Below are 14,988 nucleotides of genomic sequence, written 5' to 3' on the forward strand. Positions count from 1 at the left end.
GATAATAATTATGAACATAGTATCAACTTGTTTATTTTTTACATTTTAACTTGAAATAGACCTATAGTCGAAACTAGTCGTTAAAAATATTTTCAAGTTTTTAATAATAAAGATATGTTTATAGATAATATGAACATAGTATCAACTTGTTCATCTTTTACATTTTAACTTGAAATAGACATAATGGTCGAAACTAGTCGTTAAAATATTTTAAAGTTTTTAATAAAGGGTACTTCAAGTTTTTTATATTGTTCTTATTAATTTGAACAAAAGTAGCCCATAAAAGTGAAGTTATTTTATGAATGGCAAATTTTATTCTGCTGTGCAGGTTCTGGTTCATAATCCTGGCAGTGCTGTCTGGAATCGCACTGATGTACAGCATTGCCGTAGTGCTGCTGCCTTCAATCCGTGAGACCATTCTGATCCGTCGCTTCCGTTTCGGTCCGCCAGCCGGGGTGTCGGCGCTCATTCGCAAGACACAGGTAAACTATTTCTCTTTATTTATTTATTTAAAATTATGAATTATATCATATTATCTCATAAATTTAATCAATTAAAAATATAAATTTTTATGTTTTATAGACATTTTTATTAAGTCATGAATTTCAAGACACATCTTTGTATTCATCCACTTATCAACTTAATTTATTTTCCTACAGTTACGTTGGAAAGTGGCCATTGCTGCACTGATTACAGAACGCAAAGAATCACTTTTCCGCTCTAGTGCGGGAAAAATTTTTCTGCACTCCAGATTTGCAACATGGCAACGCAAAATACTTAGTAGGTTATATGGAGCAACAGTGCAGCAAAATCAAAATGAAGTTGGTAACAGTGACTGCTGTGGCTGCTATAGTGAGCAGAGGTGCAACCAAGCACAACGCGCTAATTATTACTATTAGATATTATATCGAGGACAGCAACAGCACAGTGCCACCACAGCACACACCACACAGCCGCCTCGCCATTCAAACACTACTAAGTTTTTTCATTTTCATTTCAATTTTCAGTAACAACAATAAATACATAACGGCCCGGTTGCACATACGTTTATTAAACTTAACCATAACTAACTGATGATGTCGTCCGACTAGTTCCGTGACATAAAAGACGAGGTGAAACTTCCGTCAGGGACTCCCCACCAATAAAAGCCATACGAACATTTTTATTATTATTAATTTGTTATATTTTCTGTAATAAACTTCCTTCTTCTGAGGGTACCAGGACGAAGAAAAAAGGAAAGTAAAGATTATTATTGGTTCCGTAAGGTGATGCCACTTGACCACGGTTGAATTTAACATGCATATGTGCAATTATACATACAGAGCATTGTAGGCGATGAACTAAAAGATTGGATTAAACTAATTTAATCACGAGAAACACTACCTAATTTAGCAATGTTTATTAGTGATGGTTCATCAATAATTCTGGAATTTGAATGAAAATATACAAATAATCACCAAATAAAGTCAAGTGTGACATGAGATACATTGACTTTTTGGAGGTACGAAGTTCGCCGGGCCGGCTAGTATACAAATAAAGGAGAGGGGAGAGAGAAAACTGTAAGAGGAAAGAAGAGGGTACGTGAAGAAAATGGATGAGGGGGAAAGGGAGATAAGAAAGAAGGTGCAGGAAATGTTATTTTCTGGGGGGCGGGGGTCAAGACTCGAGAAGTGAGGCCGAAAACTAGGTAAAATAATAATACAGGAAAACATTATATGGATCAAGAAACTGTTGGTTTGGTATAGTACTGTATCACTTTCATTTCAGTCATGAGATAATTATTATTATATTGAAAGATCAACAGTTTTTTACTAATATTTTTGTAATATTTTACAGGTCGGTGATTTCCTTCTGCTGCATTTCATGGGGCAAAACATGAACATGCTGCTTTTCGGGGAGCTTTTGGACGAGATCAGCCGAAAACTTCACTTGGGCAACAACATTCCAACAGCACCCTCTACTCTAGAGCTTTCACCTATCTATCCATCAGATAAGCTCAGACTGCACAAAGAGACCGAAGCCTAATTAATCAAATGAATTTGGATCAGAAGGATGGTGATTTGGAGATAAAACTAGAAGAAACATTAGTCGAAAATCTTGATCCTCATTTGAACAGAATGGGAACGACAATTGTCAAGTTTCTATTTTTGTAGCTACAATATTTTTCTACAATATAAAAAACTTTTTTGGTTCATTACTTGTAGCTACAATTAGTAAAAGATTGGTCGAAAATACTAAACATCATCTGAACAGAATGGGAACAAGTGTCAAGTTTCTATTTTTGTAGCTACAATATTTTTATAAAATTTTGAAAACTCTTTTTTAGCTACAATTAGTTTTCTTTAATAACTTTTGAATATGAAGTATGTATTTAGCAAGTTGCCTGAATATCAAAGTCAATTGGTTGACTGTACGAATCTGATTTGCTTAATATATCTCCCAATAGAGATTTTCTTATTAACGAAAAGTTTGCATAAGGCGAAGTTAGATAATTGACTGAAAAACTTTTGATTTTCATTTTAGCGCAAATAAAATTGTAATATTTCTGTAGAGTGTAGAATATACTATTTTTTAGAACAAAATTGAGAGAATTTCAAGTGAACCTGTCTTTTTTTTGTAGGAAAATTACACACTTTTCGAACAATCTATAACTTGGAAGCAAAAGGTCCTGAATTTGTGAAAAACGCAAGTAAGCTTAAACTTGTAACTTTTGTAAAATTTGAAGCAGAAATGACATATTTTTGTACAATTTTGGTGGAATATGATAGAATTGTTAGACTGAAGTATAGTGATTGTTGGAATGAAATTAGGTAACTTTGAATTAATATAATATTATATTATTATAAGTGTCACATTGAAAAATTCTTCAGAAAATTGGAAAATGATTGATGTATGTAAAAAACAAATTTATGTTTAGAATTATAATATATAATATTAAGTGATGAAGAACTGTTGAGAAATTTATCAAGAGTTGGAATATTTTTTGAACTCTTCATGGTAGACCCCCAATTTCATGAGATAATAAAATATTAGTAAGAAAATTCTGTATTCGTCTTCTACTATCAACATTCCTAAAGAGAAAATTTGTATTTTGTTGAAAATTTAATACATTCCTAACTACATATCTTGAAGAAACACTATGTGATATCCTGTTTTGAGACTACTAATTCCCCAATTCACCTTGAAGTAGATAGTTAAAATCAGCTAACATCTAATTTTAAATGTGATAAGTTTGTATTTTCTTATTAGAAAAAATATATATAAACAGCAAGGATCAAAGCAGTCTTCCATATATTTTTTGAATAATTTTCAAAGTAAATATATATTTAGGAAATCAAGTTAAATGATTTGACAATAAGTAATATTAGTTTAGTTTAGGTGTTCTATTATGCTATGCAATTTTATAAATCTATATCTACTACGGCTCCGATTTTAGTTTTTAATATCTATCAATCTGATACAATTCTCTATGTATTCTTTTACTATCCATACATTTGTGTGTATTTTTGTTGGATTTCTTTAGTGCATTATACTGGCAACTACTTTGATAAATCAGTAAAGCATTTTTGCGATTATTAGTATATTTTATTATATATTTTTCTATATAACGTGGGAACTGAATGTGTTCAATAATAGAATCCCGGGGAGAGCTTTTTATGAACCTATTATTATAACATTTTCTCTTTTGTAGATAGCCTAGGTTAATAAAACCACGTGCCTTATAAGAAATGTATTGTGATAAATTAATAGGTCAGTTTATGTAATTGACACATTTTTATCTAGAAAGGGTTTAGAATAGGTTTGAAATTGCATCAAAAATTCATATCTCCGATAAAATTATAATCGAATTCCAACTAAATTTTTATAATAATGGGTTTAACTACTATAAAATGTAGTCGAAACATACATGAAAGCAGCTTGATATTGCATTTTATAATACAATTCAAATAATATAATTTGAAATATATTTGTTGTAGACACTGCAATAATAATAATATTGTCATAACAGGGTCTTAACATTTTTTCCACTGTTATAACTCAAAATTGCATTTTGTATTCCAACATTTTGTAAGCAATAACTTTTTTGTATAGCGCTTGAAGCTGAATTATTTCGATTTTGAAATTAAATCATTACCTATGATCAAATATGACATTAGTAAAGTAATCAATACTTTTTAATTGTGAATGACAAAAAGTTTTTCAACTTTTCATTGATGTTTGTATTAAATTTTAAGGAACGGTTGAATTTATAGCAATTTGATATCATAATTATGTGGCCTTCGATTAATTATTATTTATAAAAATATTTAGATAGAAAATATCGTAGTAGTAGACAAATACTGTATTTATACTCTTTATAAATAAATATACAGTTGATTCTCTCCAATGTTTTATTTCAATTGAACGCCTGCCTATGTATATCCTACCATACGTGCAAACTCACCAATTCAAAACTTACTGCATTATGAAAAATTCTTCAATCAGATAGTTGGATCCATCCGATTTATTAAGAATTTCCATTTATACAAACTTAAATGACTAAGATTTTACTGAATCTTCTAGTAGATTGAATAGCTATACATAAATTTGCTTAGACAACAACGATACATATCAGTTTGCTTAGAAAAGTGCCAAGAACATGACTAATAAAATGCACAAAGTAGACTTGCAATATACAGAAAAATGTTTTCCTACAGTTACGTTGGAAAGTGGTCATTGCTGCACTGATTACAGAACGCAAAGAATCACTTTTCCGCTCTAGTGCGGGAAAAATTTTTCTGCACTCCAGATTTGCAACATGGCAACGCAAAATACTTAGTAGGTTATATGGAGCAACAGTGCAGCAAAATCAAAATGAAGTTGGTAACAGTGACTGCTGTGGCTGCTATAGTGAGCAGAGGTGCAACCAAGCACAACGCGCTAATTATTACTATTATATATTATAACGAGGACAGCAACAGCACAGTGCCACCACAGCACACACCACACAGCCGCCTCGCCATTCAAACACTACTAAGTTATTTGATGGATTTCAGGCAATTTTACCCATAATTACCCACTTTTCATATTCAATGGTAACTGTAGGAAAAACTTAATGTGAAATACGTGCGCAAAGTTCCTCTGCTGCACTCAAGAAACCATTCCGCCCTCGCCTACGGCTCGGGCGTAAACGTTTCTTTCGGTGCAGCAAACTGTCACTTTGCGCACTAGTTGCACAAATAACTATTTTAATACTATAATAACATCGAGAGACCTGGCTGGCTCAAGTCTGGTGTTTTTAGATCAGACCTGATCAATTTCAGGGTCTCTGAGATGATCTAAGGACTGTTCTCAGGCAGCCGGGACCCGATGTCAACCTCGATAAAATGGTTTATGTTGAAGTTTACTTACAACAGAACGGCCAAATAGTACAAATATGCAACACGTATTTTATCATAATATGACACTTGGATTGCAGGAATGGCAGTTTTTGCAATTACCGATTATCGGCCTAAATTTATCGTCACGACACCCAGAATGTCCTCTCATTGGCTGAGTACCAGCTGTTGGTGAGAATAAGCAAATTGGAAGAAATTTTGGGTGTCGTGCCGATAATAATGTAAAATTATGAGAACGTCCAGACAAAGAGGTACAAATATTCTTAGATTTAAAATGAAAATATCGTTTTTTAAACGGAGTTAGGCCTACGAAGTGAAAGTCCTGCAACTTGAACTCTGGAAAAACATTAGGCTACTGGTGGCTAGTCTTTTGTTATTCCACAGAAGAATTCAGATTATGAATGAGTAGTACAGTAATTATAAATTAATTTTCGTACCGTTCTGGATGAATTCTATTTGAATGTATAATGTGTCCTACCTTGCAGTACTCATATTTAAAAATCTGGTGTGCTGCACTCACACAACTTTCCTTCCCGTTATGAAAATTTATCAACTGACGCTAGTGTTCCCGCGCATCTCAAGTCTACTTTTCTAAGATCTGAGCCAGCTGGTGACAGGACAATAGCGCTGCAGACACACGAAGTCTGCTATCTCTTCATTGTGAATGATTTAATAGAATCAACAATTTGCAACTGAATAATCTTATTTTCTCGAATTTCGAGCTTATTTTCAATTTTAGGTGAAAATGTTACTGAACATTAATTGTAGAGATTTTTATGCTCAATCTTTTCCACTTGAATTTTTTTGTTTAAATTGTATCTGAAGCCTGATAATTGGGAATCTAAAACCAAACTTTGCATAGATGGTGCAGTGCTCCTGAAATTTTTACAGATATGAGACTTGTGGCAGTTGATAGAGCTTATCAATGACTTTTCTAGGTATGGATTTGATCAAAATCGTTGGAGCCGCTTTCGAGAAAATCGCGAAAAACCCTGGTTTTGATAACATATTCGCCATTTTAGCTGCCATCTTGAATTGCATTTGATCGAAAATGTTCGTGTCGGATCCTTATAGTGTAAGGACCTTTAGTTCCAAATTTCAAGTCATTCCGTTAATTGGGAGATGAGACTCATACACACACACACATACATACAGACCAATACCCAAAAACCACTTTTTTGGACTCAGGGGACCTTGAAACGTATAGAAATTGGGGTACCTTAATTTTTTCGGAAAGCAATACTTTGCTTACCTATGGTAATAGGGCAAGGAAAGTAAAAATAATTCGGAAAAATATCCGTGCGTATATTTATTTTTAGATTAGAATTATGTTTATCACTATTCACTTTACAATGTATACGGTACAACTTTCCCATTTTTTAAAGTTGTCATAAAGAAGGTTATGGGCCTTATTATAATCGATTATCAGAACTTTCCTACACAATCACTTTTTGGTCACCTATCAACCAATAACCCGGACCAATCATAACAACTATGGTAACTCTTTAAGGATTCTGAGTGGCTCCCAAAGAGTGCTTGGCTAACAAAGTTACTGAAGATCGTTTCTAAATACGTTGCTACGATTTCTCAGATTTCAAGACACAAATGAGCAATTCCAAAGTTATGGGTTTCAAATCAATTCCAAATATTTTAAGACAGCAAATAAACAATTCAAAAATCAGTTTCTAATTCTTGAAGATCTATTCTGAATATACTCCTAAGGTTTTTCAGATTTCATGTCAACAAATGATCAATTCCAACATTTAAAAGGTTGAAATTTGCAATTTTCTGAGAGTAATTTCGCAATTTTACACTCTGAAATTTCAAGGTATACGGAAAAGTGTATTTGAACAATAAAAGTAGATTCCTACAACCCAAGTCTTCTACGTGACATCCTAGCTCTCATGACTTACATCTAGGTGATCCAAAAACAACAATCGCAAATATCTATAAGACTTGCAGAAACACATAACTGGATTGAAAACATCACATCATGTGGTCTACAACATTTAACTTTGATTTTAGTTCAATAATAACTTCACAAATAAAGGAACATTGATATTTGGCAAGATTTAGAACTTCATAGGTTGTCTACAGCTTTTAACTTTGGCTTTTCGTTTAATAATAACTTCACAGATAAAGGAACATTGATATTTGGCAGGCACGTTCTTTTTTGGACCTCTAGATGCGTGCTAAGAATGGATTAAAAATTTTCCACAAACATACGCACAAAATCGTAGTTTTCCTTTCGTTTCATCAATTTTTATCAAAGTAAAAAATATTTCAAGATCAATTTTTTGTATTCGAGTTGTGTCAAGTTAGTGATGCAAGTTCACACTCGGGCAATTTATTCATTTATTTGATTATCTGACAATATTCGTTCCCGATCATATTCATATGATTTGTAATAATATCGTATCCACAAATAAATAAATAGTTAAGGATAATAGGATAGATTTAAGGATATAAAAACGACGAACCATGAACAACAATCATAAATACCTGTGAAAATATTGTAAATGGGGAAAATATCTGTGAAATATTGTAAATGGAAGATTGACTCACCGATTTCCCCAGTCGATTTTGCCGGTGATTTTCATTTTCAACTCTCGAATCTGATCCTGCGTCAATGTGCCCAGCAACAGCTGCCTCCTCCATTCCACCAATTCGCCCATCACATTGCGCAGAGTGTCGAAGTTCTTTTTCATTCTCTCCTGTTCACAGAAAGAGGAGATTGGGAAAATGCAATAGAGGAAAAATAGAGATGGAGAAATATTGGTTCAAGATTATGCCTCATCATTGCACAATTAGCTCAGCTTATTGTGTATTTTTTAAATTTTATTTAAAAGTTCTGAAAAGATTCAATATTTTGTCAGCTTTTCAATGGTTTGCGAAGTACTGTATATTCCATTTTTATTTCTGTGCCTTCCTAAATTCTGATGACTATTCACATTTACACAAAACTCAAAGATAAATTACTTTCTAACCCAAAAAATCTCCAGAATATATATACATCACTTCTACAATATAGTAAGAAATCACTCCTGAAGAGATAAATTTTCTTTGTGTAGAGGCGTTTATTCATTTAAAATATTAAGCGCTATGAATTCTATTATAAAATATTTCTAGCTGCTAACAATTTGTACAGTTGTTTTCAAATTGATTTATTCATTCTATCAATTATGTTTTCAATATTTGCAGGGGCAGAAGTCTTCATAGTTATTGATAGGACCATTGAATTTGTTCAATGAATTCCTACGCATATAAATAATCAACTTTTTGAAAAACAATCTTTTTAAACAATATATAAATTGTCTTTTTTCTTCAGGGCTACTTTTAAAATAAATAAAAATATAAATCTGTGTACACTTTAAAATTATTTTGTCACGACGTGTTTCGGCTACTAATGCAGTATTTATTCATTTTCAAATCACTTGAAAATGGCTTTAGTAGCCGAAACATGTCGTGACGAAATAATTTTTTCCTACAGATACCCTGAAAAGTGACCATTTGTGCACTGATTGCAGGCTGCAAAGAATCACTTTTCCGCACTAGTGCGCAAAGTGAGTACTTTGCGTACTCCAGATTTGCAGCATGACAACGCAAAATACTTAGTAGGTTATATGGAGCAACAGTGCAGCAAAATCAAAATGAAGTTGGTAACAGTGACTGCTGTGGCTGCTATAGTGAGCAGAGGTGCAACCAAGCACAACGCGCTAATTATTAAGTAGATATTATAATGGAGGACAACGACAGCACAGCCGCACCCACCCACAGCACACACCACACAGCTGCCCCCCGCCATTCAAACACTACTACATTATTCAGGCAATTTTACCCATAATTACCCACTTTTCATATTCAATGGTAACTGTAGGAAAAATTTAATGTGAAATACGTGCGCAAAGTTCGTTTGCTGCACTCAAGAAACCATTCCGCCCTCGCCTACGGCTCGGGCGTAAACGTTTCTTTCGATGCAGCAAACTGTCACTTTGCGCACTAGTTGCACAAATAACTAAAAAGGGTACTCAGATTTATATTTTTATTTAATCAATAAATTAGTTAATGCAACTGAATATTCAATAATTTGTAGTTCAAGTAGAAGAGGGGGATCTTATTGCCTCAACTTCGGCCACAACACCTGTAATATTCTAAAAAGGTGAGAATAAAGACATTTATCTATCTATCTTTAATCTGCTTGCCCTTACCACGAAGAGAGACTTCCAGATGACGCTCCATTCTCTTAGAACTAAAGTGACTTCTCGCACGACAGGGTCTTCCAATGATGTTACACTTTCGTACAATCTGAAAATATAAATGAAAACTTACAAATCCAAAAATATTATGAATAGTTGCAGATATGAAAAGAAAATTTCCAACTCATAATGAATTTAATTCAAAGATTTAGGACCGTAAGAAAAAGAGGTTCATATAGAAGTGCACCATAGATTTTCATGCCAATGTATGAACACTCCCATAAGAATCAATAGTATTCAGTATCTACCGAGCAGTAATTCATTGGTAAGCAGGGCTTTAGAGAGACCCTATTTCTCACTTTACAAAAAACTGGATAGACTAATTGAAATTCAACTTTGAAAAAATTAGAATAAACATTGAAAATGTTTGTGATATAGATATAATCACATGTTATTTGAGGTGATAATACTTATCAACAAAAACACTATAATATAATTTTAAGTAAACTATAAATTAATCATAGACCTTAAAGAGATATAGACCCACAATGCCTATGCCTTCCCAATGATAGCTCTTACTTGAAATTGAAGGCCGCCATTGGGGTATTTTAGCACGAGATATTATATCTATATATATTTGTAATACAATAGATCACAAAAGCATTGGTGGCATTGGTATGTAATAATCTTATGGGTTGCCCCCTCAATGGCGGATTTCAATTCCAAGTACGACACTAGCGCTGCATGTGAGTCTATGCATCTTTAAGGTCTTTGAAATTAATTTACGAAAGTCTAGGTTTGTTGATTACTGTTTTCAACGCTTATTATACTCATTACTGTTAGTAGTACAGTAACTATTAGATAGATTATAGAAGTCGCAAAAATAAGTGACAGGGTAATAGTTATTTGTGCAACTAGTGCGCAAAGTGACAGTTTGCTGCACCGAAAGAAACGTTTACGCACGAGCCGTAGGCGAGGGCGGAATGGTTTCTTGAGTGCAGCAGAGGAACTTTGCTCACGTATTTCACATTACATTTTTCCTACAGTTACCATTGACTATGAGAAGTGGTTGATTATGGGTAAAATTATGGCAGCCATGCATCAAATGTTTGTCTGTATAATTTTGTTATTAATAACAACTTTAAATTTATTTTAAACTTGATAATCCAATTGAAAGTTAATAATCAATAGTTTATTCAGATTAAAAATTAAATTAATCCAATTAATTTGAAAATTTGAATAATTTTTAGTAAATCTTAATTTCTAAATAATTTTTCAACTAATCAATTTATGAATGAAAAAAAATATTTTTGAAATAATGAATAATTAATAATATTCAAAATGAGTTCTCATTTTTATTTATTTGAAAATCAGAAAAAAATATGGATAGAACATATGAATTCACATTCAAAATACACGCCAATAATGTCATACGCAAAGTATTAAGAGTACGCAAAGTAATACTTTGCGCACTAGTGCGGAAAAGTGATTCTTTGCGTTCTGTAATCAGTGAAGGAATGGTCACTTTTCAAGGTAACTGTAGGAAAAAGTATTTAACAGTATTTTCAACTGTTATATTTATGCAACTCAAGACAAAGTATCAATAAATACTTTATGGAAGAAGTTGACAAAAGTTTACAATATATCAATACAGACTCATTTCTTTAAAAATGAGGATAACAAGTAGAACTGAAAATAGAATAGAAAAAAAAACAGAATACGACATAGGATTTAGCTTAGAGCAAATAGACAAGATAAAAAAATCAAAATTTTAAACGAAAAAAGTAACGAATACAGAGAGCAAATAAAACAGTCAAGAATTAGTAGCATGAATGAATTGAGAAAAAATACATCATTGAATGAAAAGAGACAATTCAGAGCAAAAAATGAGAAATTGGAAAAATTAATTTGATTTTAAAAGTTGATTAAATAATGCTAAATGATGCATCAACTCACCCTTCATTTTCAACTTTGCAAGGCTTCAGGAAAATATAGTTACTGGGAAATATACCCTGAAAAATTATTAGAGAGTTAGTAAACAGTTTAGTAGACATTTACATTAAATTAGTGAACATTTAAGTAGACATTTACATTATTTAATTAGTGAAGAAGTGAACAGTATTTATTTTAGCACACATGACCAAACAACAAATAAGATTGGATGGCTTTCTTGACATAGATTACCGTTTATTCATTGGGGTATTCATTATCATATTCATGACTAATATTACATACAAACTAATATCAAGTAGAAGCACTACTGAAATATTATCTAACAATAAGGAGGCGACATAAGTTCTGATAGTCAGGATATTAGTAATGTAACTAGATATGTGGAGCTAGAACATATAAATGGCCTCTTTCAATAGGATCTGCAATGAAATTCTTTCCATTATCTCAATCTAGCCTAGCTAATACATGTATTCTAGGTACCTTGCTTTATCTCATGACCACATTAGTAGAGTATTAGAAGAATGAGTACAGATATGGTCCGACAAGTTGATCCCTAGTTTTTCAGTACGGGCGGAGGTTGAAGGAAGCCAACTGTGCATGTCTGACTTTAGTATTTCTAGAAAGCTAAGCTTGCTAGGTGTGTTGACATAAATAGTTGGACACAAATCAGCTGATTGCATTGACTCAACTACATTGAGTGCAGTGGCCGTAGTCGAGTGGATCAGGTTCTGGCTTTATGATTCAGAGGCCCGGGTTCAAATCCTGGCACGGGCAAGATATTTTTATCTCGGGCCACTCCCGTGTTTCGGACGGACAAGTTATCCCGTCGGTCCCGGCTGCCTTAAAAGCAGTCGTTAGGTCATGTCAGAGGCCTTGAAATTGATCAGTTGCGACCTGAGAACTCTGACACCAGACCTGAGCCAGCCAGGTCATTCGATATTATTATTATCATAACTACATTGAAATCAAATGACATTGACTAATGTTATTGCTATGCAGAGAAGAGTCTTGATGCCGTGGAAGGGGTGAAGGGGTGATAATCGATCTAGGGATCAGCTTGTAAGACCACGACTGTAATTGGGTATGACTGAATGAGTACGTAATACAGTATATTACAGTAAATGTTTTGAACTTTACCAAGTTCTATCTAAGTCAGTAGATACAATAATTAACCAAGTAAGATATGATTTAAAATTTAAAGTCATATTTTTCAAACATTTTATACAATACTCGTCTTCTATAGTGAGGTTCACGTTATAATGGCAGTGTTTAATTAGCAATGGTATTGCTATCCTTGTCTATCATTCAACAACGCGGATAGCGCTATCTCTTTCTCGCTTTGCTCTGTTGTCAGATCGTCTTTTAACAATGCAGAATTAATAATTAATTAACAAAATATTTCATCTTGATTAGGAAATTCATTATTAAATTATTGAAAAACATAATTTCTTGCTTGATAAAATAATTTTAAACGAGAATGAACAGTTAATATTACATCAATAAACGAATAAACATATATCAGCTACCGTCTATAGAAGGCATTGACAAGACTGAGGATCAGCAAAGTTATAAGTTGAGTACAGCTGATGATGCGTTGGTAAACGTGAAACCATGGTACTGTTTTAAAGTTTTTAATAAATATTCTAGTGAAATTTGACAATATCTTTGCTTTCTTATTATGGAGAGATTTCACAACATCACCATCAACTCTACTAATTTTATTATCGGCAAAGTTGTTCTATATTTCTCCACTGCCATTATAACATGAACCTCACTATAGATATTATATCCCAATAATGCATAGGTCTATTCTACAAAACAAATTTGTAGTTTCGATAAAATTAAAATAAAGAAACAACTTACCTTTATTGAACGATTTTTTGTCACGAAACCCCTGTACCATCCTGCAAAAGAAAACCAAAAACATTTATAAAATGATAATTTTTATTTTAGAATCCATGATAATTTTCAACTTTAACTTGGAGTTACATCGTGTGATATGAAATTCATAGACAACTGATAGGAAGATGCAGAAAAAACTTGATTGGAAACAATTGGGTCATATTTATCAAACAATTTATGATACTTTTATGGACACTAAAATCATATTATTCGACTAAATAAGTAATTTACAAGTGAAATTTAATGGTTTCATTACACTACAGTACTAAACGAGCAAAAAATAAATTAGCTTATAAAAGTTTTTACTGATGTTTGACTAGAGTTCATACTTTTTTCATATTATGTAACATTGTTTCAAAGATCAATGAATCCTCTAGTTTTCATTTGATACCCCAGCTTTTCATCTTGAAATATATTTTTTATTTTTAACAGAAGAGAACAAACTAAGGGAAAATGGAAAAACGAATAAAAAATTATTAAAACGTAATGAAACACTGGGATATTGTCAGAAATATCACTAATTAGAAGTGATATTTTGAGTATCACGAGATATAGTGATATTTCTGATAACTTCCCAGTGTTTCATTAAGGATATATATCACTGCATCTCACCAACAACAGTATCTTAGATTATTAAAACATCTAGCAAAGATATATTCAGCAATATTATATAAAATATAAAGGAGAACTTGATGTTATTTCATTTTTTATTTAATTAACAATTATTGCTCTATATAGAACAAAAAGAAATTGATAGATAAACTTGTAGAAACTTGTAGTACCCTCATTTTTAAAAACTTGAGAACATCTTAACGACTAGTTTCGACCATTGTCCATTTTCAAGTTAAAAATGTTTCAAGTTATTGTTTTTATTAATTTGAATGAAGTAGCCATTATAAGTGAAGTGATTTTAGAACAAAGTGAATATGTTCCATAATTAATGGCCCAAATTATTGTGACTGTACTCCAAATGTATGTCCGACATTATGTAAATCTTGTACAAAATAATGATTTCGTATAATTTATGGGATTCATATGAGATCAATCAATGATTTGTAAAATTGTTATGTTTGAAACAAGGACAGAATAGTTACCACCATTGAAATGAGATCATTAAACAAGGAAGGAAACATTCACATTGCAAATAATTGCAGGAAAACGTAATGAATATGTTGAGAAAATTGCCAAGGTTGAGGTATATAGTGCGATTCACTTTAAACTGTCAGCATTGTTTGAATGGGAAGCATCCATGTTATTTACAAAGAATGCTGACAGTTTGTAGTGAATATCTGGTTTGCAATTGGTGTTCTAGCACATTGGGCCGTGAGAAGGACAAAATCCATTCTTTATACAAATGAAAAAGAATGATTTATAGCGGTTTTGAGAATCAAAAACATGTGAAAATCAGTAAAACATGCATCTACATTTTTCTACATGTCAATAAAGGACTCAATCGAATGAAAAGTAACTTTGTTTTATAGTCTAGACTCGGTGTTTGTACGTAAATAATTGGAAAAAACACTTACTTTTTGGTGAGAAATGGGGAATGTATGTCACTC

General features: G+C 32.4%; 2 protein-coding genes across 2 annotated transcripts in view; one reads left to right on the top strand and one right to left on the bottom strand.

Moving 5' to 3' along the window:
• LOC111050618 (innexin inx3) overlaps window positions 1-4,382 on the top strand; it is a 47,725-nt gene extending 43,343 nt beyond the window's left edge. The window contains exons 6-7 of the mRNA XM_039440298.1: window positions 329-482; window positions 1,837-4,382. Coding sequence (XP_039296232.1) covers window positions 329-482; window positions 1,837-2,025 — 343 coding nt within the window. The 3' untranslated portion in view covers window positions 2,026-4,382. The remainder of the gene's footprint in view (window positions 1-328; window positions 483-1,836) is intronic.
• Window positions 1-14,988, bottom strand: part of LOC111050609 (dedicator of cytokinesis protein 3) — a 135,856-nt gene that overhangs the window by 111,316 nt on the left and 9,552 nt on the right. The window contains 4 exon segments of the mRNA XM_039440297.1: window positions 7,944-8,092; window positions 9,587-9,683; window positions 11,531-11,586; window positions 13,391-13,431. Of these exon segments, the coding sequence (XP_039296231.1) occupies window positions 7,944-8,092; window positions 9,587-9,683; window positions 11,531-11,586; window positions 13,391-13,431 (343 nt within the window).

Source organism: Nilaparvata lugens, chromosome 13 (assembly GCF_014356525.2).
Source record: "Nilaparvata lugens isolate BPH chromosome 13, ASM1435652v1, whole genome shotgun sequence".
NCBI lineage: Eukaryota > Metazoa > Arthropoda > Insecta > Hemiptera > Delphacidae > Nilaparvata > Nilaparvata lugens.